General features: G+C 42.2%; 1 protein-coding gene across 1 annotated transcript in view; it reads right to left on the bottom strand.

The window, feature by feature from the left end:
• The window catches only part of ca10a (carbonic anhydrase Xa), a 195,215-nt gene extending 170,023 nt beyond the window's left edge, over window positions 1–25,192 (bottom strand). The window contains exon 1 of the mRNA XM_076033662.1: window positions 24,517–25,192. Within this exon, the coding sequence (XP_075889777.1) occupies window positions 24,517–24,577 (61 nt within the window). The 5' untranslated portion in view covers window positions 24,578–25,192. The remainder of the gene's footprint in view (window positions 1–24,516) is intronic.
• Between the last annotated feature and the right edge of the window lie 264 nt (window positions 25,193–25,456).

Here is a 25,456-nt window from a genome sequence, read left to right as displayed (position 1 = left end):
GGGCAATCACTGTTGCTACTTGTGGCGAAGATAGCAGGCAGCTGCTCATGATTACAAGAAAAAAAAAGACCAGTGCCAGAAGACTCAAAAGAGAAAATTGTTTCTCCATTTGCAGTGATCTATGGACCTAAAATAAAGTTTGACTTTAATTGAATTGAGGCTTAATTAGAGGCGTTGGCAAACAAAGCTGCAGACAAGCAATCCTTGCAAACCCTGAGATTTAATCTGGCCCCCTGGAAGTGAACACAAGATCATTTCACCACCTTAAAGACTGGCAGTTTCCTTCCAATCAGAAAGTTAAAACAATTCAAAAGACAGTTTGTAACAGTTATAGTAATGGTTTTTTCAATGTGTCAAGATCTCAAATGGGAGGAAATTAAATATAGCAACATGTACATGATGCACATTAAATAAACCTAATATATAATATATGTATGTTGTGCATGTTAAGGTATTAGAGCTCTACATCTAGCTAGTGTTTTTTTTTTTCTCTCCTCCTCTTCCCCAGTTAGTGTGTGTAGGTGTGGCATTAGTAATGATGGGTCCTCCAAGGAGGCTGAGCAGTATGGAAAACAGGATTATGAGTGCTCACTCAGAGCTTTTACTGGCAATAAAGCAGACTGAAGCTCTGTGATGTCAGCAGTCTCGCCGGTACTCTGCTGCCTTCTGCACATATTGTGCTCCAGAACGCAGCTTATACGCAGTGTTGTTGGCAGGCCAACTTCTCATCTGAGTCTGTATTTTTTTATGTCCTCCAAAACAACTTTTGTTTTCAGGTCAGGTATTTGGTGTGAATCAATACTTGTCAAATTCTTACTGTGATACTCTTTTCAGGAGGGGCATAGCAATCAGGTACTAGGACATTGAGAATACATTTGCAACAGAAATATTAGAGTTAACGTATATATTAAAAAAAAAAAAAAAAAAAAAACTTAATCTAATTGACAATTAGGTCTTAGTCTTTATCAAATAAGCCTAATGCACAAAATCTTTTATGGAAACAGGTTTGTCGAATTAACTTCGGTGTAATGAACAGTCAGCTCACATGACCTGTGCTGTTTGCGTCTTCCAGGTGAGCCCATAGCAAGAAGGGACTCGTGACCATTTACAGATCTGTTGGATAAGGGAGACTGAAGTGTTCCTCAATCTCATTCACTTGAGAGGCAGTGGAAAAAATCTGAAGGTTTATGAGTTACTGTGAGAAGATAATACAGAACAGATTTTCAGAGCCATGCAGTCAGGTTGGTTCTCCAAAGATTGCCAGCTGCCATAATTCATCTGCAACTGACAAAAACACTTACTGTTCATCCCAAGTGTGAAATTAGTCACATTTAGATACTGAGTTGTGCATTTTATTTTCTAGATCATGTCATCCTCCATCTGCCACTGAATTATGATTTGCAGCATTTTAGAACTGGGCTGTTTGTGGACAAATCCAACATCATCCCTGAAGTTTAACGAGCTTGTCCAGCACCTTTTGGAGCGAATGGAATGCATCAGCAAGTTAAATACTGCTCATCTCTGGCTTTCTTTCTCAGAACGGCCTGGATACGACAGTCTCACTCAGCCTAAAATTGATATGTCTCACGGTCTCTTTTTTGTGATGTGAAGGGGAGAAGAAAAGAAACTTAAATCCCGTGGGCGGATTCAGTTGCCTGCTCGTGTCAGCTACACTGAAATAAACAAACATGTTTGGCCACAGTTGAGAGAAAACACTCATCTTTTGTCAAGTCGACTGTAATGCTGTTAGTAACGGAGGACCCAAATCCAAAGTCTATCTAGGTATCTTTGGCTGCTATTTATTTATGTCTTTCATCCTTATGAGGCAGAATATAGTCGCTCCAAAATATGTGGTTCAAAAATGGCAGTAACGCTGCTAATACATTTTTGTTTTAGTTCAATTGTGTTAGCCTGCAAACCAGGAGGTGACCAAGAGTGACTGACCGAGCTATGGTTTGTGTCCCAATGTTTTACAGAATAAACCCATGCTCTGCTGCTTCACACCTGGTTTCCGTGCGTCCTTATGCAACAGCAGGCAGGACAGAATAGAAGAGGTCACACACACACACACACACACACACACACACATATATACAAATATACAGTTCAACATTTTGACATCATCACCTATTGCTATAATCCTTACAGTCATGTCAGTATAGACATTCCCTTTATTTATCAGCGCCTGTTGTTTAAAGATCGGTACAGTGTCTCCCTCCCTCCTCTACAGCGACCTGTACATACACTACAGTAGGAAATGTGGATGAAAGTAACATTAACAGACTTGAGTTGCTTTCGAGGAAAACACATTACGCAACGCATTCTAAAAACATCTGCAGTGTCTGATGATACTACATCAGGATGGACCAGGATACAACCTTACTGAATTTATGCCTATAAAGGCCGTTCTGGAGTCCCTACCTGGCATTAGCCAGGTGTACTAGATTAAGAAGCCATATCAGTGAGCGCTTATTCATTGTTTGGTTAAAATATCCTTCCAGGCCTTGGACCTGAATTCAAGACATAATGAAATTATTGTGTACCACTTTATCACCAGCACGGTATTTTCATTAGTGTCTATGAAATTAAAAGTCAGCAGAATGAAACGTAATGTGGCTACAGAGAACAATACTGTGTGTGTGTGTGTGTGTGTGTGTGTGTGTGTGTGTGTGTGTGGTTTTACTGGTGTGTTTGGAGGAGTGCTGGTGTGTGTAAGTGAGGGCCCTTGGGATTTAAGCTACACTAAGTAATAATATAAAGGAGATTTGTAGGCCTGTGGACATGATCCTCTTACAAGCTACTGACAACAATACACACTCTGCACATGTGCACTGTGACAGAGCCAATGATGACACAGCTGTTGTCACCAATTGGGTTGGATGAGATGATATGTATATATATATATATATATATAAATATATATATATATATATATATATATGTATATATATATATATATATATATATATATATATATATATATATATATATATATATATGTACACATCCCCTCTCTCTCTCTCTCTCTCTCTCTCTCTCACAGAACGGAAATTTACAAAACTGGACATCAGTTCCAGGCAGTGGATGCTCTTCGTGAAGCCATGTTCCCACTAGCTTCCTGGCAACGCTTGCATCACATGTGCCAAAACAAATTATTCAAGTGATCAACAGGAGCCACTGCAGTTAATTACTTATTACTGAGTCCCTTTTTGAAACTTTTATTTCTATTTTGACAGGGTTTTCAGTTTTAAAATTTCAAACAGCTGATGAAGAGCCGATTCGAGTGTTATTGTTGTTTTCAGTAAATTGATTACTGTTTTTTTGGTTTCAGTCCCATTTCTTTGTTTTGCATTTTGAAGCTCTAGTTAGAACCTTCTTGAGATCCACCAGTGTAAAATGCAAATTCTTGACGATTTTTGCAATTTTTTAAATAAATTAACTAAAACTAAATTTTAACAAAATTTTGAACAGGAGTGTATGCAAAATAAAAAAAAAGAGGCAGCGGTAGTGGATTGATCGACCCACTCTCACTGTTATTTTGGTCTAATTAGTGTGAATGCGAAGCAATTTTATCACCATCACTTTTAGACAAATTGCAGCCGAGGCAGGGCAGTGATAAATTGAGTCACATGATCCTCTGTGGGGAAAAAAAAAAAGAACCGCTACCACTCAACAGCAGCCCTCATTCCAACACAATATATTATGTGGATGTGCAAGTCAACCTAAATGGGAACATTTTGAACAGTTACGCATTTCCTGAAGATCAGACAATGCAGTCAGTGAATGTAAATGTCAAAGTTATTACATATAAAAGAAAAAATCTGTCCTGTCAAGAATAAAGAGAGGCTTAAAAGAGATTTGTGTGTACTGTGTGTGCTGGTATTGTATGAACTTGGTAGCATTGTGTTCTCTACCTTCTTTAAAATGGTTCAGGTAAGGAAAGTTTCAGCTCTTGTAAGTCACCATACAGGTTCACTAATTTGTAAGAGGGTCTGAGGATTTTACTATTCGCAACGCAGATTTTTACTGGAATGTAATTTTTGAAACACAAGGAAAAAAGATCACCGACATCAAGCAATATAACTGCATTGCACAAATACCCCAAAATACCACCTGATTTTTGAGGAGGAAAACTGATGTATGTTTTAGTTTTATGTGCTGGGCAAGCGCATGGTATTTGTTTAAAGTACAATGATCTTGGTTAGCTCTTTCTGCCATGACAAACTTGGCGACAGGGCTGAGATTAGACGCATGGTCTGGACTCCTTTGGATGGACAGAATCTCACAACAGTTTGAGAAAATGGCTTTAGGCCTATCAGGTTATTAGTCTCAATTTAAGACAAACATCAAGATGACACATGCAGAGTTTCACCATCATGGTGCTGGGTATTTCCATCAGCGTTGGCATTCTATATCGTTCGTCTCCCTGCCTCTCCAAACTGCTCACACTCAAGAAAATGTAAAATTTCCACTCTCTTTAAGTCACGCCGAAGCATCACTGGCGCGTAATGACAGCAACAAGGAGATCAATTTCCCTCTACAGACATCAGCCTTGTGCCAGTAAACAACGACGCAGGCAGCGAGCAGAGAGATTACTAATTACACTTCTAAGACTGAGGGTTGCTGTGTTTGTTTTAGATCGACTTCTCACTAAATTAAGCATTAGCCATGAATAGCAAGCGATCACTTGGTAGGAAATTTGTGTGAAACTGCTGTTGATGGAGGTCTTTACATGTTGTTTGGAGTGAGTAAAATTGTTTACACTATGACCTCTTAAAGCGGAGATGTAAACATTTTTCAAACAGCTTTTGGTTTATTTATTTATTTTGGGCAATAGATTTAATGATGAGCACAGCATGACTCATGGATGGGTCCTCAACGAGATGATGGCTATAAACTGAAGTGTAGAAGGTTCAATACTGCAAATGTTTGTTTTATGGTTTGATTTATACATATGTGTTTGCATTCATAAAAATTTGGAAGAATTCATATTTTATATAATTGATTACAATTAAAGAATAGGATTATCTAGCTTCTTTGAATATGACTATGTATGCGAGATAAATAATAGAAACTGAAGCCCATAGTAAATTCCAACAAGGGCTGCCCTATTTCTGAGCTCTGGCCCTAAAACAGCTGGAATCAGAACTGAGGCAGTAGCTCTGATCTATGCAAGAAAAATGCAGATGCGATGCAAGAAAAATGAGTATTGAAGCCGGTGACTGATCTTTTTGTCTGGACTTTATTGGCAACCGGATCAGTATGGATTGGCCGTACTAGCAAAACTCAATAATCAGATGACTGGCCATTAAATCATGGAGCAAACAGAGCGTCAGGAAATAGCTGGTTTGTACGCACTGATGAGGGAGTCTGCACATTTTGGACACATTTCTATTTTTGTTTTATTGTCCTTTTCCTGGAATTTCAAGACCAATTAAAAGGAGCCGGAATGAGCAATTTTCCATCCACTACTAACTAAGCAGCCCCCGAGGGACGACTTGCAGGCAGTCACAGAGAGCAAGCTGTAAAGAAATGATGCAAGTGTAAAGAAGGTCAATTTTGTGAGTATATGAGCAAATCTTTTCTTTTGAAAAGTTTGCTAATCCACAAGAGAAGAAGCACAGAGAGGTTGAAAGAGAGACCGCTGACGGCAGCAGTGGCATCCAAATTAAAATCAAACTCTTACATTTACATATACAGATTTAAACTGCTTGTCTTGCGGTGCTCTGTTGCGGCAAAAGCAAAAGGCCATTTCACATCTGTGGAAGCTCGTACGATTTGCAAGGCTATCCACCAGAACGGAGCAGCTAAACACGACGACGTTCTTCCGCGGCGGCGCATCAGCAGAGGTTTTGTTTGTCATATGTCAACCGAGTTGAAGCACTTTCCGACTCTAAGAATAGAAGCATGGCAGGGAGCGCTCCGCTGTACGACAGCCTGCTTATGCCGCTTCCTCGCGACGACACTCTCCGAAGGTACTGCTGAATCAAACGGCCGCGTTCCCTCAGCCTGTCAACGTGTCAGCCCTCGCTCTGATGCCAGACGCCTGTCAGCTGACCCCCATGGAAACCTTCTACAACACTGAGAAGTTAAAGACAGTCGAGACACCTCAGTGGGGGCCACGCTGTTCGTGTCCTCTTTACTTGGCAGAGGTGTGAAGCCTTTGTTTTTTCTGTGTTAATTAACACACAATGTGAATGGAACATTTGCATGTTTGTTTTCAACCTTTAATCCTGACATACAGTATGTTTGATTGACATGCCAGCGAAAGTCATTATGATGAAAGAGTCGAATCATGGACCACAATAATGATGTTACAATGAAGAAGAGCCTCTGAGCTCAAATGTCACATCTGCATTTTTCACTTAGAGGCACAACTTACATATTTCCTTCCATCTATCCATCCATCCATCCATCCATCCATCCATCCATCTTCTATTAGCAGTTACCCCACACTCTGGGTCTCATTGTTGGGAACTTAGGAAGCAGTGAGGATACACCCTGGACAAGTTGTTGGTTCAATGCAGAGTCAGGTATCTAGCCTTCTTCCACCTAACTGTGATGTCTTTGAGAGGACGTGGGAGAAGCTACCCAGAAAGGCCCAGGATGTAATCGAAATCATAGCGTTCCTGCTGTGAAAAGACACTTCTAACCCCTGCACCACTGTGCCACACCCACAAACCACAGTGTGGTGCGCTGAAGAACTGCCTACTAAACAAACCCCAACTCCAGTTGGTTGGCCGCTCCCTCCACTGTGTCGATGCCTGTGACTGTTTTCAAAGGAGAAAAAATAGTTTAAGGTCTCTGCCTACTTTCAGTATAAAGGAATTTGATCCCTCAAAATCAATTGCCCCATTCACTAAAGGGAATCAACAGAATTTGTTTCAAGTGGTGTAGTTTTTTTTCTCTTTCCCTGTTATCATGCAACAAGAGTTTGTCTTCCCACCACCAGATGAGCACTTGATAAGCTGCTGCAACAGGCCTCTTAGGAAGCAATTAATGTGACCATCACAGATTTGAGTGTCTGATTCAGAAACCATTTTGTCTTGTGCAGTGACGCCATGTAGTTTGAAGTCACATGAGAAGGCTCCTGATCCTGAGTGCAAAGTCGTGATGAAAATACGAGTTGAGGGTTACATTGAGAAAAAGAGCTGCTTGGTCCTCTTTGAGGACAAGCAGGTGGGCTTCCTTGGATGCGCTCTCGCTCATTTTTGGCCGTGCCTCTGCTCATTTGAACCCGAATGCCAAGAAGGGAAGAATCTCTTACAATTAAAAATAGAGACTTTGGTTTGCTTCCAAGTGAACCAATTGTGCTTTCCAACTAAAGCAAAACAAGTCGTGAGCCAAGGTTAACATTGACAAGGCAGGCGGCGGCCATTGTAAGTAAAAATGAAGAAAAACAAAAATGCACCAACACAGACGGTGACAAACTTCATCATTTGTTTTGCTGACTCTTGGTTGTCGCGGGAAGAAGGGGAAGAGGTTGCGCTGTTCTTCTTCCCCTTCTCCCTCTGATTATTGGTGCATTCCCATTGGCCTGAAAGTGACTAGCTGTGGAAAGACTCAGACGGTTTGGTTGGTTGAGACATTTCACAACGACTGACATTGCGCCAATGTCACAATTTTCTTCCAATTCCCCAGCAACAAAGTTTTGTTGCAATATTTTGTGCGAGGACCCAGTTCTAGATAGTTTGAAATACGGCACACAAATTCTGTAAGAGTACAGTCATTGGTTTTGTTTCCCCCCCACTTATTCTCTTTCTTTTGTCATCTCCATTCTCTGAACCATTATCCATAAACTCTATTCACTGCAGAGTTTTGAGGGATCTGAATTTCACATCGCGATTAATATTTTAACACACTTAAACGACTTCACAAAAGCAGCCAACCCAGATCTAATGAACATATCCCATAGAGACAAAAAGCCAGACATTCTCCATTCATCTCCTACTTCCAAAACGTGCTTTGTTCCCGTGCCGTTTATTTGTGAAGGCGCAAGGCTCCTGTAAAGCCGTGTGACAGATTGCGTTGGCCACAGCCTCTTACTGACCTGAATCCCATTTAGCACACCGCCGGCCTATTTTATTCTCGCCGCTAGCGAGACTGGCAGCCGGCCTCTACAAACAGTCTTTAATGCCAAAAGAGAGCAACTCCAACAAACAGTTCATTTTCATATAATACCCTAACTCATCCATTAATATTCATTGAAAGGCGCATGCAATTCGGGGGCCCAGTGGTGCAGAAAGAGCGCGAGAGCGAAGGGTGGCAGCGAGCGATGGCGAGCGGGACAGGTAGAGGCTCTGATAGAGAGGAGAGGCAGAGGGAGAGGAGATGAGAGACAGATTGGAGAAGACATGGAGAACAAAACTGAGAGTGGCGGTGTGTGTCCGTTAATGAAACTTGACCTTGCCAACAGCTGTGCTTACTGACTTATGAGACAATTATCTCCCTCACCAAGCTTCTGCCGGTGCCATTCTTTAATGGCTACAGCGCCGTGCATTTGTGTTCGTGTGTGTGCGCGTGTGCGTGTGAAGTCTAGACCCTAAAGAATGAGTCATACCACCACCAATTGGCTTCCTATCTAAAATGAAGGTGCCAATATGCTATTCTGTCTTGGCAGCCTGCATGGTTCAGGAGGCACAAATCAATCAAATAAGTTGCATTCCAAACTGGGGCCAAATTTCAAGTTTATTTCAATAATAGGCTCAGAAGGGGAATGTAAATACCTGCTTCCATCAGCCACTGCTATACTGTCACTCAGATTTACTTTCCAGGGAAAGGAGGTTAACTTTTATTTGAGAAAATCAGATTTGATAAAGTTTCATCCATTTACCACTCCACTCTGGTGAAGTTTTCCTATTCAAATAACTGTTTGGGAGGTTTAAATAATCTCACCAAGTCATCGTCTGCGAACTTGGATATCGGAAAAACGAGACAAAAGAAAACATTACGTGTCTCCATACTGCTTGTGCATTGTCATCCAAATAGCTGTCACAACAAGAAAATTAACACCAAATGTTTAGCTAGTGTAGCAGCAAGACAGCAAGCAGCAAGACTTATATCTGTCAAAACAGTGTTTGCGACAGAGAGGAAAAGTTGGTTCAAAACTTCAGAATGATTCACTCAACTTTGCTGATTAATGCAATGCAACAGGATCTGCTGTTTTGCATAAGGTGTATTTTGTGAATCACCCAAAATACCTTATTTCTTCACTTTTTGGTGACGCGCAAGGCTTTTTTCCCCCATTAGTCATATATTCAACTCCCAATTTCAATTTGCACAAAAATAAGGTTATCGGAAACATCTAGTGAGTGAATCAGTCCTGGAAATGAATCTGACCTGCCTTCGCTGAACCTCTGATCCCATTTATTTTTTCCCTCCTTGTCCACAGAGTGTCACTAAACGAAGGAGTGCATTGCTTGTGAGCGGAAAGCACCCATTAATAACTGAGAGGGGTTTAAAGGAAGGTGAGTACCTCTGTACTTTCTGCCCTCTGATCCCATTGAGCTGAAAGCTCTAGTGCACCTGTCGCAGGAACTAGACACTGTACTTAACACAGTGTGTAACATCTCGCCTCACCGTCCCCTGTCTCAGCGCACATCGGTTGGACCAAGAATAGCCGCGGGGAACGGGGTTCACTGCACTGTCCTCACTGTTTTCTGTGATTAGTCATTCAAGCATCGGACGGCACAACTTTAAAAACACAACTTTTCTTTTCCATATTTGAGAGTCTAGACAGCTTTTAGGCAGACATGAAGGTATAAAAAACTAATGGAGGATGTTCACAGACGTCTGAGGTCATGTGACGTTCACAGAAGGCACGATAGTGTTAGTCACATTGTCTTGGGTTGATATTTCCTTCTTTACTTCATAAGCATCGTTTCCAAAATGTAATGTTAAAATCCAGGTGATGTCCACTTCCTTTAAATTATATTAAAAGAAAATATTAGGATAGAAAAATCCCCATTAAACTTTTTTTTAATTGAAACAACAAGACTTCGACCTGTGCATGTGTGAATCCACCCAACAAAAATTGTACTCCAACGTGTTGCTGTAAAAATACATTATTATAAAACTGGGATTTCTTGTTTTGTACAGTGCAAGTGGGGTTGTTTTAAATGTGCTGGAAAAAATGAGCTTGACTTGAAGCCAGTTTCATCACTGAACACCAGTCCCAATGGACCAGAAACCAGACTGGCCAACTGGGAAGATTCCCGGTGCTTGTGAGAAGCAGGCCAACAGCCAGTTACAGATGGGTAAGTTGTGTGAATTAAACTGCTTTAACATGTTTATAGGCAAGGCTGCTGTACAAGGATAGTCAATCCAGGCATGAGTAAAATCAAGACCAGGTATGGACGAGGTTACAGAGAAGATATTGTTTGCCTTGTAACCAGGATTATAATTTACATTTACACATTTTTTTTGTATTTCACCCTCATTTAACCAGGAGTAACCTCATTGAGATCAACAATCTATAACCATTACAGTTACACAATAGCACAACAGCGATCAAAACTAGTCAACTTCAAATACAAAATCATCAATGAAAACAGTAGGGATGCACTAATACTCGAGCCCGAACTGTTCGAACAGTTATCAAAATGTGAATGTTGTGTAAGTGGATCCCCCAGTTACCTCAAATTCTTGCCCCAGTGCTTCCCTCTCTTCAGTGTGTCCCAGCTGTGTTTTTAATGAGCCTGTGTTACTCTACTGCTTCCCACTCTGCATCCTTACAGGTTTGTACGCCTACATTAAAATACTCTGTAGGTTCTGACCGCTGACCCCTACAATAGTTGCACGTTGAGCTGGTGTAAAGATCTCGTGTGAAAGTCATTTTTCAATCTATAGTTTTGTTCACATAGGCGATTAGAAAAAAGAAAAAAAGACAAGGCAGCCTCAGGCAAGCGTGTGCATGGCCTTTGTGGGGGCTGATTTCCAGAAGTGTGTGTTTTTGTACACACTTCCTGATAAATGGAGCAAGCAAAAGAACTCAAGGATGGAGGTTTCTCGCTCTCTTCAGTGATTCTCCCTGTACTCTGCCTCAGTTGTGTGTAAGTGTCTGTATCCAGGTCCTCACCTGTCCAGGGGCCCACCTAACGCGACAGTCAGTGGCCTATTGACTGATTTTTATTGAATGGAAATCTATTCAATAACACCACTAAGTGGCTTCATAGACTCGTGTGTGCCACTGCACACATTAGCATCTTGTTCACTCCCAATAACTGTCACTCAAGAAGCAAGTGGACAACTCTTGCTAAATTGGCCACTCAACGCTGAGCTGGCGTTTCTTTTGTATATGTGCAAAATTCAAACCTTTAGCCCAACAGGGACAAGCTAATCTTAAAAATATAATACAAATCTCTTCATATCTAAGAGGTACAAATGCTGTGAGTCCTCACTAATTGGCACGCTGCAGCTTGAGAACAGCTTGAGGCAATTCTCCAGCCGACAGTTTCATCAATCTAATCCATGAAATGATGCAGTTATCATTTCATTGGAAGTTACACAAACGAGGTACAGTTATCTCAAAGACCTTCCGTGTGACAGACGGGCTCAGCCAAAGATCAGGCAAGATGTGTTCCACTGGTTGCTGATACACATAATGAAATCAATCAGACTTCAAGCTTCCAGCGTCACTCACTCAGTCTCGCAAGGTGCACTAATCATTTAACCACAGCGAATCCCAATGACAACTGCATCCAAAACCAAATCCTGGTGTACGCGGCAGATGTGCTGTCACGTTGGTGTCCACCGCGTGTGACGTGCATTCGTGCAGTTCACTGCATCCGCGTTCAATGATTGACATCTACAACTAGAAACAGGCTGCGGCTGAGTTGGAGCGGGGCTCAACTTCCCACAGAAGTGTCTGACACAGAGTTCCAAAAAGAAACGAAATCATCCTCAATCAGGTCCCTGTTTAGCAAACAAGCACATCATCATTTCAATCGTCGTCACTATCATCCCGTGATGTAACGCGTGTAGAACATTTATATTGGAGATTGGAGCTGGATCACTCTTGGGTCATGCCGTTATACAGTGGTGGAAAAACGTTATACCAAAGATGAGCCCGCTCAGGCAAGGAAGAGATAAGACCGAGAGGAACCGTGTTCATTCAGGTGCCAAAAATGTGTTGTGGTCACCCAGTAAAGAGTTGTGGGCTTCAGATCCAATTTCTAGCTGCCCATCTTAGAAACATCCAGACTGGGTTTGGAAACTGCAAATCCTTATTTCCTAAACGTCAATGATTTTAAATGGAATGTAGAAACGGAGTGACTTTTCTGACAGCAACTCATCAACTCGTGTGACTCAGCAAAATATAATTTTAGGTTTGTTACCACCTGGTTTTTTCAACTGAAACGCCGGGAAAATCGCACGTAGCAGCACTCCCAGCTTCGGGTAAGAGTGAGAAAAAATTGTGATGCCATCGCCCAAAACAGTATCACCTTCACTACACAGCAAAACCTTCCAGAAAACAAACAGCAACATGGAAAAAACAAACAAACCAAAACAATGCTCGTGAGAGAAGAAGAAGTCCAGTCCGGAAGCCCGGACACGGCAGCTTCCCACGGTCGCGTCTCACCCTCCCACTCGCTGTCGAACACACACTCACTTGGTCTTCGTCACGAGCACAAGCGCTCGCTTTATTCCCGTTCCTGCTGCAGGACACACATCTGCACAGGATTATCAGATTAGCAGCTTGAGATTTGGCTCCCCCAAACAGGGCCTGTGTGTTGGTGGCGAATGAATTGGGGCACTTGGATGGCACCATTGTGTGTGGAGCACGCGGCGCCGCTTTGTGACTGCTGCTAATGAAAATGCCTCCGAAGCCCCCGCAGGCGCAGGCGTCTTCACGTCTTCTCCCCTCCCGATCCCTGCCGCCGCGGCCGAGCTGTGGCGGCCCCGTCACAAATGCATACGTGCAGTCTCACTCTCTCTCAGCCTCTCTCTCTCTCTCTCTCTCTCTCTCTCTCTGTCTCTTCTCCACACACACACAAGCACACACACACACTCTATCCTTGTCCCTGTGGTAAATTGCAGCTGGCATGGAGGTCGTCTCACTCCAGCTGGCTGACAGACTTCAGATTCCTGAGCAGCAGATGTGTCGTGCTGTGGCTGCTGTGGACAGGCAAGGTGGTTCGTATAATTTAATCTGGACTCACAAAATTAACTCCAAGTCTTTAAAGTGAAGTCGCGCAGAAGGCGCTCCCCTCATGACTGCTACACTATCACAATATACCAACACATATACATATATATACATATATATATATGTATATATATACATATATATATATATATATATATACATATATATGTATATATATATATATATATTTATATATATGTATATGTATACATACATATATACTGTATATATATATATATATATATATATATATATATATATATATATATGTATATATATATATATATATATATATATATATATATATATATATATATATATATACATATATATATATATATATATATATCATATAAATTGAAAATCAGTTTTTATATTGACTTCCTCATGAAATAGTGCCCTAAACATCTTAGGTAGCAACAGTCTTGCACCCCCCCCCCCCTCCCCACCAGGAGACATGACTCATAACCAATAAGCACGCCGTGATGTGTGATGTCACAGGGATTATTCAGTTACTTATTGAGCCTGAGTAGGGTTTAAAAAGCATTAAACCTTCACCCTCTAGCACAAACACAGCCTGCAAATGATGGCCTGAAATTGTTGTTGTTGTCGCCATTCGAGCCATTGCTTTGGACATTCAGCACATGGCAATGCTTTGTTAATGCACCATTGAAAACAGTAGAAGAATGGAATATAATAAACCTTTATTCATGTGGTATTCACAGCATTCAATTTCACCATTCACCTGTGTTTTACAGCGACACCTCAGCATGCACTGGTGATGATGTTTTCACCAGAGAACTCTCTTCAGTATAAAAACAACAGACAGAAAGTTTGAATTCATCAACAGATGATCTGAGAATTGCTGTCCAAAAGATTTGGAACAACCTCTACCAAGTATCTCCCAAACTGTGCATATGCACCAAGAAGAGCTGGTGCCATTCCAAAGGAAACACAAAAAACTAGATTTAGATTTTTCATTTTGTTCACTTCACAATTTGTTTTGTGAGAGTGATATATGGGTGGGACATAGAGCACCGTGGGTCATCAAACTGGTGAAGATTATGATTATGATGTTCATCCATTTTCTATCACTGCTTATCCTTTATTTGTTCAACATTTTTTTGTCTCTACCAATACAAAAAGTTCCAAAACTTTTCCAGAATTCCCATTATTCCATCCATCCATCCATCCATCCATCCATCCATCCATCCACTTTCAAGCGTATACTGCATTTGTGAAACTAGGGTGCTGGAGTGTGTCCCAGCTGTATGTCCAGTTTATCACAGGGCCAAGCAGATATGAACATCCATCTGCAATCACACCTATGGACAAATTAAGGGTTTGCCAATTGTGTTTCACATGTGATGAAGCCAGGAGTGAACCTGCAGGGAACCCACACGAACACAGGGAGAAAACTCCACACAGAAAGGCCTCACGTTCAAAGTTAATGCGACCTTCTTGCTGCGAGGTGACTGCGCTAACCAGTGTGCCTCCCACTGACGATGACTAGTGATAGGAAACCAAATCATTTCATTGAGCACGATGGCGAAAACACAGTTTCTTCTTTTGGTCCTGCAGCCAGTGACAATGATAAGTTGGACTTAACTTAAGTTTTCCCTTCTGCACGTGGCAAAGATAGAGAAATAATCGTCACCGCCAGACAAGGCTGGAAGGTCAAGACAACATAAACAGATGTCAATGGATGCACTTTAACGAGTGGCCCAGCCAGTATATTTCAGGGCAGGACAGTCCTCTGCTGCCGCCGAAGGTGAGAAGTGGCTCACATATCAGCCATGCAGACATATTTACACTGCGCAAAGGCTTAATGTCAAGCAGTTTGTCATTTTGTTGAGGAAAAAAAAATGGTATACTCCTCCGCACAAACAGTAGCGCCCCACATTTCTTTACATCCACAAAGATGCAAGGCTTGTGAATGCTTACAGTGAGGCACATTCAGGGGTATGGGCAAACAAGACGACCTAATAAAAAGCAAAACGGTGTGATGAAATAAATCTTCATTCTTTAGCTAGGTGGGTTGTTGAAGGCTGTTGAAGGAACGTATTGATGTTTGTACAATGTTATTGTATGGAAAAAAACACCCAATTAAGTTCACAGTAACATTAAAGTTAGTAATTTGCCAAATGTATCTGCATATGTAAAAATGGAAATTTTAATTAGTCGAGGCACATTAAACCTTATTGTCTGTGTGGATACAGTAGTACCACTGGTACCTTTGTATTTACATTGGATATTTTGGTGGATACATGGTTTCACAGTAATGTAGATACACATTTTAGAACACATTAGCCAATGTCAAATAACCAAATATTGGTGTAAACATATCATTCTTCCTTTTTGATTATATTTTCACCTCACCCACGTCTAGACGAGGTGTACGTCTATGTTTTAGCATGGGTATGAGATTACTTTCTCAGTTCTACAGGAACTTTCACACCCACAGTTTGTTTGCTCGGATCCGAATCGTTCCATAAGCTCATGAACGTGACCCATTTTTGATCTTGCTAGGCTTTACCTCAGAGGTAAAACTTCAAGTGAATGAAAAACTGTTGACAAAAAGTGCATTTTTTGGACGAAGAGGGGATCATTTTATGTTTTCTTAAGCGTCAAATGTGGTCAAAGCAGATGGCCACCCTCCCCTCATAGTGTCATACTGTCACTTCATGCTTGCTCTGGAGGGATCAGTCTCTTTGATTCTGCAAAACACTTTGAGATGCCTTTGGATGAGATTCAGTTGACTGATTAATTGATTAATTATGTAACATTACTGTAAATGAGCGATGTGCTCATGATTATGGCACCTGTTTGGAGTATTGTGAAACCATTATGAAACACTTTAAGAAAAACATCTTCAAAATATGTGTTGCTTTAGGCTTATGGCGGCAGTTTCACTCCAACAACACCTGCTGCACTGGGTTTGGTTCAAGGATTATGCTAAGACCAAAAAAATGCACCACAGCAGAGTTAGCTGGAAGCCTCGGGAAGACCAGGACCACCTCTGCAGGGGTTGTCGGTGAGGCCATTTTTGCTCTTGCGCTACTTGAAGCCATGCCACAGCCCAACTAGGCCAAACTAAACGACGCCAGAGTAAAAACGCCCAGAGTCGATGTTGGTGTCATGTGAAGAACCGCCACCGCCACCGCCACCCTCACAACTGCTGCAGGAAGAGGCCAGACGAACAGACAACAACTGTGTTTGCTCACACAGAGGGAAGCAGCTCGCCCACTGACACTGACCAGACGGCCGTGTAAGTGGGTGAGCAGGCGGGCCGCGGGCGCCATGTGCCAACGGGGCCGGAGATGGAGATGCAGCCACCCAGCGCAGAGGCGAGAGTGACTGCGGGCGTCCTTGCAACATGGGTGTTTGCTCCGTGGCATATGGCTGCCTGGTGGAGACACGTGTTATTGTCACGGATGCACCAGCGGGCCGCGCCCCGTTATCCCATCGTCCCCATTTACATTTCTCATCTTTTCCCAGCGCATGTTTTCCACCTGAAAGTCAGGTGCGATTACGTGCAAGCAGCCTCAGTCCCTCACAAAAATGAAGCTGAAGTAAGGATGGTGGCGGGAAGAGTGCGCTGCTTCTAATGAGTCTCCGTCCCTTGGAGGCAATCAGGTGTTAATATTACTTTGCCTCAGAGCCAAAACCTCTTCTGCACAGCTTGTTTTTTTTTGTTTTTTTTTATTATTTTTTTCCCCCCTTGAATTTCAAGTAGGTTTCAGTGTGTCTGAAATTTCATGTGAATTCAGGCCCAAGCAGGGGACTTCATTACCGCCTTGTGTGATTGCAGTGCACCTCAGAGAGAGAAGAATTCAATACTGATTTTTTTTTTAGAAACTTTCAATACTTTCAACACTTCTATTAAACTTGCTCCGGAAGGTGAAATCACTTTTTAGCTTCGGTTTGAGAAGGCAGAAGAGGGGTGGAGGTGGCTTTGTTAGAAAAAAAAGAAAAAAAAAAGTGCAATTGCACATAGGAAAGGCTGCCAGATTGCAGGACAAAGAAAACCTGATGTGCAACACAGAGGGCCACTGTTCATCACCTTGTTTGAGTTTTTAAAATTCCAAACGTGGAGCCCAAAGCATAATAGCAATGTATTTGTCACCGCATTAAAAATGAGCATGAGGTATAATTTAACTCTTGCCCCGGGGCACTGCTTGAGCGTTCTCGTTACCAAAGGAAGGAGTTCTGGATCTTACTTAGCAACCTAGTTTTGGTTGCAAATTACCCAGAGACTATTGACAAAACATTGTTGCATTAATTCCATCCCTTTCGAAGATGAATCCAAAGGCTATAGGATGCGTTAATTCTGGTGTGCCAGGGTTATAGTGCCAGACTATACTCAGTCTGAAAGACTTAACTCACTATAAGATATTCAAGGGAAAATATGCTATCTTCTTTAATAGAAAAAGGGAAATTAATCTTTACATTGCTTTAGGTCACTGTTTGAATTGAAATCCTGCTAAAAAGATGTTTCAGACGATTCATTTGTTCATTCGTTTTTATATTCGCTTCTCCTGCACATGAGAGCGAAATTGACTTTTCGGGACAGATGGGGATCAGCAGACTAAACTGTTTACCTACCACGTAATGTATAGATTCTGTTTAAAAGTGGCTCTGTGAGCCGCAGAAACTGTAGCCAGACGAATTATACTGTAAGAGAGGAGAGGAGAGGAGAAGAGGCGAGAATCCTATAAAAATGTACAGCAAAGCACCAAGACGACGTTTCCTTTGTCTGGCCCTTTGCCATCAAAGAAATAAACTGTGTAAAAGCAAACCAACCAGTCTTGAAACATCCTCGTGCAGTCGGGAAAATCAATGCTCCTGTCTGCACAACCAGGCTCCTCTGTGAGCCCGCTTAGTTTGAATTTCATGATCTTGGAATCAGGATTGTGATCATCTTGGTGGGACCCGCAGGCAGCTTAAGTTATTTAAGAGTTGTGATGCAAGATTTACGACGTATGATCTTTTTTATACTGGAACAAAAATGTGTGTAAAACATTAACAGTCCAGTAAAACAAGGGGTATAGATGACAAACATTTTAAGATTATCCTCTTTGTGTTACCCACTATAGAGGGGTAACATGTTGAGAATACAGGAAAACATAATCCAGGGATAGGTCAGAGACAATGTGATGAACTTTTGATGAAAAAACAAGACTGTCATGACAACATTAGTTTAGCCACAGGAACACACTATATTTAGCGCACGTAATCTCTTCTCATCTGCCACTGCAGTGACCTCATTAGTAAGGACAGTTTTCTCAAAACAACTGTTATCTATTTTTTTAAAAAGCATTTTTTTTTCTTTTTTTGATTGACAGCCAGCACGGTTGGAAATTTTGACTCGTGATGTAGCTGGTAGGAAGAAAAGATCCTGACATTAGGCATGTTTAATGGCAAATGTTTTGCTTCTCAGCTGGACAGATGTTTAAAAGGGGATACAAATCGGGCCTAAAATACTATGAATCGAAAGGCAACGTGGGCCGTTCTTTTTTCATTATAACATCTCAACACATCTGAGACGACGGAAGGTTTTGTCAATACACACGAGTTCACCTTTTGAATGCAAACAAACTCTATTACAGTCCCTTGGAGAACACTTAGTTTCACATTTGTTTAAGTTTCTGTCCTTCAAAATGCTGACTTCAACATGCCACCACACTAAACCCCATGATTATTTTAGAAAAAAAAGGAACTTGCAGGAATCAAAAAAAAAGACAATTTACAACATTTTAATAACAGTGTTAATATTATTACTATTATTCTTACTATTAATAGTAGTAAAAGAAGTAATAATCAAAACATATGGATAAAATACATCAAGTTTGCTATGCTCTAAGTCTGAACAGGCCCACCAATTATCTCCTCAGGCGAAAGAGTCCAGGAGCTGACTTGAAAGTACCAAGTGGAACATTTCCTCAATCACCTGGATATTATTCACACATCCAAGCAACTGCTGAAATGAGTTTGGAAAAGAGAGGCTGAAAGAGAGAGGCCACGGAAACATGGTGGCTAACTTGATGAATTAAGCTGATTGTGTTTCAATTTGCATTTGTTTTGAGGCTACAACAACAAAGAAACGTCCTCCTTATTGAAAATATGAGGAACAGATAAGCAGGGAGCATTGATCCGTATTCCTGAAGTGGGTCCCATCGCTGTGTGATTTGGCACCAAGCTCAGACGGTGGGAGGCAATCCGACGTGCTGTTTAAATCGACTCTGATCAGACCAAAAACTGAAGTTACACCACCTCCAATTTTCAGCGGAACGCAGTGTTTAGATTATGTGATTCTAATCAGGTTACTTTACGATTACTTGCAGTCCATGTAATCGCGCGTAATGTCCATTAGTAATTTATAACCGCCATAACTCGCCAACAACCAAAATAAATTGTCCTAATGTGTGGAATTCCGTCATTTCCGGCATTCATTAGATCTGAGGCTTCCTCCATCGCGGCGTTTACGATAAAGTCCTGTGGCTCATTTGCTACAGCTGTTTGTTGACGCCTGGGTGGCAATAATCCATATAGATTTATACATTTTGCAAGTGAGCTTGAGTGGATTGATCAAAAGAATCGGGGCTCACATGAGAAGACACATAATGGCTTAATAGAGAAGCTGTGAAGAGGAGGTTCGGCTTCAAACGTTCTATATGTAGCACATCAAAGGACCATTCTCAGATAACCGCCGTGCTTTGTAATTACTGAGCCATAACGAAGTAGCACCCCAGTCGAACGTATCGGGCCCCTCCACGTTGAGCCAGCGGCATTTCTAGAACAGGGAGGAAATGGGGGGATGTTGACAAACCACAAGCGCACATCAGGGCTCTAGAGCCAAGAGGCCAGATGAGATTGACCCAACAATAACATCAGCATTGTGAGGCCAACCCAGTGGACGTTGTTTTTTTTCTTTTTTAATTTACAGAGGGGCCAAATGATGAAAATGGTGGAGACATGGAGTAGTGGGAAAAAAAGGCGACCACCCCTGCTGTTGTTCTTGACCCCAAGCCTCAGGAGAGTATACTTCTCTGCCTTGAATGCAGTGCGATTGAGGTGAATCTAGTTGGTGTGCACTACCAGCAATGAAAGAAAATGGCATTACTAATCGAACACAGGGGAAAGATACACAGAGGGGCAGGTGTAATTTCCTGCTTTTTTTTTTTTTTATTGGTGGATATTACACGCATCCTTTGGCTTTGAAGAGTTGAGACGAATCACCAAGAACTCTCTCTACCTTTTAGCAGTACGAGTCCACAGTGAAGTGGGGAACAACCAAATTAGTAGCTTCTTAAACCGTGATTTTTGACATCCTGTTGCCTTGAGTGAAGAACTCAAATGTGAGTGAGACCTCATGGAGCCACTTGCTCTGGTGAAGGTAGTTTACAGTAAGAGAACCGCGTTTGTCAAAGGGACGAAATCGTGCTTGCAGCCCATTTGTCATCTTTGTCTTCACGAATATGCAGATACGGCTGTTTCTGTAAAATGTGGAAAATATTGGAAAATGCAAATACATTATTGAGATTATTAATGCGATTTACAAAGCTCCAATTGATTGCGGTAGCTATTTTTACTTCATCATTTAGCACGTCTGAAAGGCATCTTTTAAGTTAAAGCACAGGCCACATATGGGACGAATGGGTTCGGGACTCAAGCGAATGTCAGTGTTTGTTATCTGTTCTGTGTTTCACAGTGTTTCTGGGTTGAGTTTGCGTCTTCTCCAGGTACTTTGGCTACACATGCATTCAAGACCCATATATTATCCTCACTAGGTGTGTGTGCGAGTGCAAATGGGTGGTTCTCTCTGCGGTTCAGCAGTAAACCGGTTGACTTTTCCAGGGTGTGACCCCCTCAAGCCCTCACACCAAGACAGCTGCAATGGGCTCCAGCACCTCTGCGACCCTCAAGTTCTCACAGAAAGTGCTGACAGAAAGTGGATGGATGAATGTTAACAGATTGCATATTGAGTGCAAAAGGTTCTTACAAAGAAAGGGGGTTGCGCATTGTCCAGCTGCCAAGCAAAACAGCACAAAATCCAACAAAGTGGATTATTTTAAGTCACTGTACAGCAGATTAAGAGGCTTCAGAGAGCCATCAGTCTTCTTCTCTGGCTGAAGAACATCATTTTTCCTACCAGTTTCCTTTCTCACGATCGTCCCAACTAAACCTTGAACATGCCAAAGGTCTTAAGCGTTCCTATTTTTCACCAAGCCAAAACCTTCACTTTTATGTGTTTGGTTGCTGTACCGTTGTTCCTTTCCAGACAGCCAAGTCACACTTAAAATTTAACAGCCTTGGCATTGCCTCTCAGATTGCCGCCTAAGGATGCTGTCAGTGCGCCCACAGAGTCACTCTCCTCTTCAATGTCAGTGGAGCCAGGCCAAGCTCTGCCTCTTGATTACATCACAGATTAGAGCCTTGGCACTACTTCCGTGTCCACAGTCCAGGCTTAACTGTACAAGATAATAGCCCGCCTTAAAGTCTGATTTAGCTGTGTTATCACTTGTGCAGATTTATGTAGTTTACCTCCCTGACATCATGCTACCTGATCGTACCGGGGTAGTGATGGTAGCGGGCAAGTGCACTCATTCAGCACTGTTCACATCTGAAATTTTGAGGCACCCTTCGTGCTGCGTCCCGACTCTCCTCCACTGCTCTGGAGAAGGAATTCCTTTTGCCACTGCATTCATCCGAGAGTCTTAGCTCCTGGTTATTCTGTATACATGCCTTTCATTTTTTTTATTGTTTTGCCTGCCAATTCTCAAGCGCCGAGCAGTTTTCCCATGATAAATTGTCATCCCAGCCTCCTGCAATGTAAATAGCGTGACTCTGAATCGCGGCAACAGTGGCGCATATGACATAGCAATGGCGGAAGCGCTGATGTGTGCTGCGTATAGCGGAACAGTAAAGATTGTGTGCCAACAGCTCATTTTAAAAGATCCATCCATCCATCCATCCATTTTCCATACCCGCTTAGTCCCGAGGTCAGGGTCACGGGGGTCTGCTGGAGCCTATCCCAGCTGTCTTAGGGCGAAGGCAGGGGACACCCTGGACAAGTCGCCAGTTCATCGCAGGGCCACATAGAGACAAACAACCATTCACACTCACATGCACACCTATGGACAATTTAGAATGTTCAATTGATGTGCATGTTTTTGGAGTGTGGGAGGAAGCCGGAGAACCCGGAGAGAACCCACGCAGACACAGGGAGAACATGCAAACTCCACACAGAAAGGTCCCAGGTCCGGGCCCCGGAATCGAACCCACAACCTTCTTGCTGTGAGGCGGCAGCGCTAACCACTGTGCCACCGTGTCGCCCTCATTTTAAAAGATAAATAAATAAATAAAATAAACGACTGGAGTAAGAAAGGGAAAGAAAATGTGAGGCAAAAAACAGAAGAGTAAGCAAAAGAACAATCTCAGAGAAAAAAATTGAAAAATAATCCAAAAAACAGTTTATTGATGCGACAATTTTTTTTTTGCTAGATTATTTATTTCTATGGTTGTAAACCACAGTTTATATTTAAGCAAGCTCTTGAACTCAGATTCTAAACCATGACCTCAAAAACCTCAACACAGGGATAACTAGTTTGCGGTTTCCCATAACACATTTCAGAAGTACTAAGAAAATACTTTCCAATACAGAATTTCAAAATTAACGATTTCAAAATGTTTTCCAACTTTTCGAGAGCTCCATTGTAAGATTGACTTAAGCATCATTGCTGATGTTCAAAATGCAATATTCACTTCCTACCAATCTGTGTCTGTAGTCTGTAAGCACCCTTTGTGATGTCACTGACGGCACTGCGGAGGCCTGGATTTTTTTTCATTGATGTGCTTGGCTTTTCTTTTCTGCTTTAACCCCGGCAGAGTTAGAAGGTGTTTTAAGAGAACAGACATGTGCTCTGAAATCCACTTTCTCCAAACCAGGGTTAATTAATAAGGGTCAGACACATTTAACAGCTGACTCTGCCACCTCATTACCTCATAGCTTAATTAAGAGCATTAGGGAAGACTGCCTACACCTGGGGCAGATTTGCAAAAAAAAGGAGCACAGTCCGTCTATATTTGAATTAAGACCGTATCTTCTTGTTCCAAGTCAGGTGACCCAACACTGTTCAGAACGAGAGAAACACGAAGATAGATGTAATGAATATGAAGAGGGTGGGTGGGATTTGGCCACTGACGTACAAGGAGGTTTTTCCACATATTCGGTTTTTCCCGATAACCTGAGGGGCCCAAGTGCGGAGAAACCTGGGGAGCGCGTGGCGTGCGTAAAGCGTACAGTGAATGACGCACCACTTTAACGCCCCGGGCTACGGGAGTGGAGATTGTGCTCCTGTTTGCGCACATCCTCTCTCTCTCTCTCTCTCTCTCTCTCTCACTCTCTGTCAGCGTGCATTTCTTTTTGGATTTTAATTAATTGTATCTTGCACTCAAATGTATTTCAAAGCAGAATTTGTTCACACACGCCATGTCGGCACAAGACACGTGCACGGAGCGCCTTGAAAAGCAAAAAGTGAGCGACTCCTTCCAAAATAACAAAATAAAAGGTGGAGTGAAAACAGACATTTCTGCTCATCACGCTGAACAACAAGAGCACAGATGTGAGTCTGCACAGCAAAGTGAGCGAGAAGAGACAACGGCTGGGGCACATCTGATCACACACACACACACACACACACACACACACACACACACACACACACACACACACACACACACACTGAACAACGGGCAGAGAACGTCCGCTCACCGCAGCGCAGAATGACGTGCGCTCACCGGTGCGCAAAACTGATTCTATTACAACTCGGGTTGAATCGGTTCCGGAGACTTCACAAAGCGACTGACGGCTGAGGTGTGGGGGTCTTGACAAGTCAGACGCGGAAGGTGTGGAACATGGCGGGACAAAGTGTTTTTTTAATTTAATTATTTATTTATTTATTATTATTATTATTATTATTATTATTATTATTATTATTATTATTATTATTATTATTTTTATTTATTTTTAAAATAAGAATAATCCATCATGTTTGCATTAAAAACAAGCCAGCCATGTCGCGGGCGCGCACAAGGCTTCGCACCCTGGACTGCAAATTGTGAGGGGAAAACAAACACAAACGAGAAGAGGAGAAACTCTCTCATCCATCGTCGAATCCCAACGCCACGATGCAGCCCTGCGTTTCAAGCACATCCTCATGAATGAATTATTATTATTTTCCATATTAACAAACGCGCACCCTGTAACCCCCAGTTACTCTCGCGGAGGTGGGGGCACGATCAAAGAGAATTTATTTACAAGAGACCCCCTCCCTGCCCCAACTCACCTCCCGACACCCATAACTCACCTGATATACAGACGATAAAATTGGCTTGAAGAATGAGCAATATTTCCCAAATTAAATCCATCCTCTGTCTTCATTCCAAGCACATTACGCACTGATTTTTTTTGTTCGTTTAAATGTAAAAAAAAAAGAAAAAGAAAAGGAAAGGAAAAAGAAGAAGCTTTCTTTTCTTCTTCTTTTTAACAGAAGGTGCCTTGTCCTCTCAGACTAGATCCCGCTGTACACCTTCCTCCAGGTATTTTCCACATCAGACACATAGCAGGTAAATCAAGCCTGAGATACTTGTTACAATTTAAAAAAATAAAAAAGGTGTCCCACGTCCACGACACAGAAATTCCACAGACTGCCAGTAAAACGGGACTCCGGTGAAGAGAGATCTCAGCATAACATCTGCTCCACTTGTTAGTTCTCTGTTATCCCAGTGCGCCTCGTACGCTTCCACGCATCATCCGGTTCTCTGATGCTCACAGAGCGGGCACTCCGTTCTCCTCGACACAGAGAGTCAGTCACTTCATGGTTCTTCCAGTAAAGTCCCACTGTGCGCAAAAGACGGGAAAAGGAAGAGGAGGAGCGAATCAGTGCGGGCACCGACTAACACCTGGAGACGCCTCACAACTCAAGGAACTTGCATCGCCAGGTGGCGATTCTCCCGGTCGATCCTCTGCCCCCACTACGGCAAAGCGACGTCAAGCGCGGGTGTATGACGTCAAGACTTCCTGTACGCACTTTCAGAACAATAGTTTTTGTACTGCACAGGACATTAATTGGGGCAGCGGAACTTTGAAGGTGTCGACGGAAAGTGGTGACATTATAATGTGTACAATATCATTGTCAGCGTGTACAAATTGTATGTGTATGTATTGTAAAACAACACTTTGTTGAGTTAGGGCACTGGTGTTAAATCTAAAACCGACCAAACCAGAAGATAGTCATACTGACTTGT

Source organism: Nelusetta ayraudi, unplaced genomic scaffold (assembly GCF_046127955.1).
Source record: "Nelusetta ayraudi isolate G7.1 ecotype Tasmania unplaced genomic scaffold, CSIRO-AGI_Nayr_v1 ptg000042l, whole genome shotgun sequence".
In the NCBI taxonomy this organism is placed as follows: Eukaryota; Metazoa; Chordata; class Actinopteri; order Tetraodontiformes; family Monacanthidae; genus Nelusetta; species Nelusetta ayraudi.
This window is presented reverse-complemented; position numbering and strand designations above follow the sequence as displayed.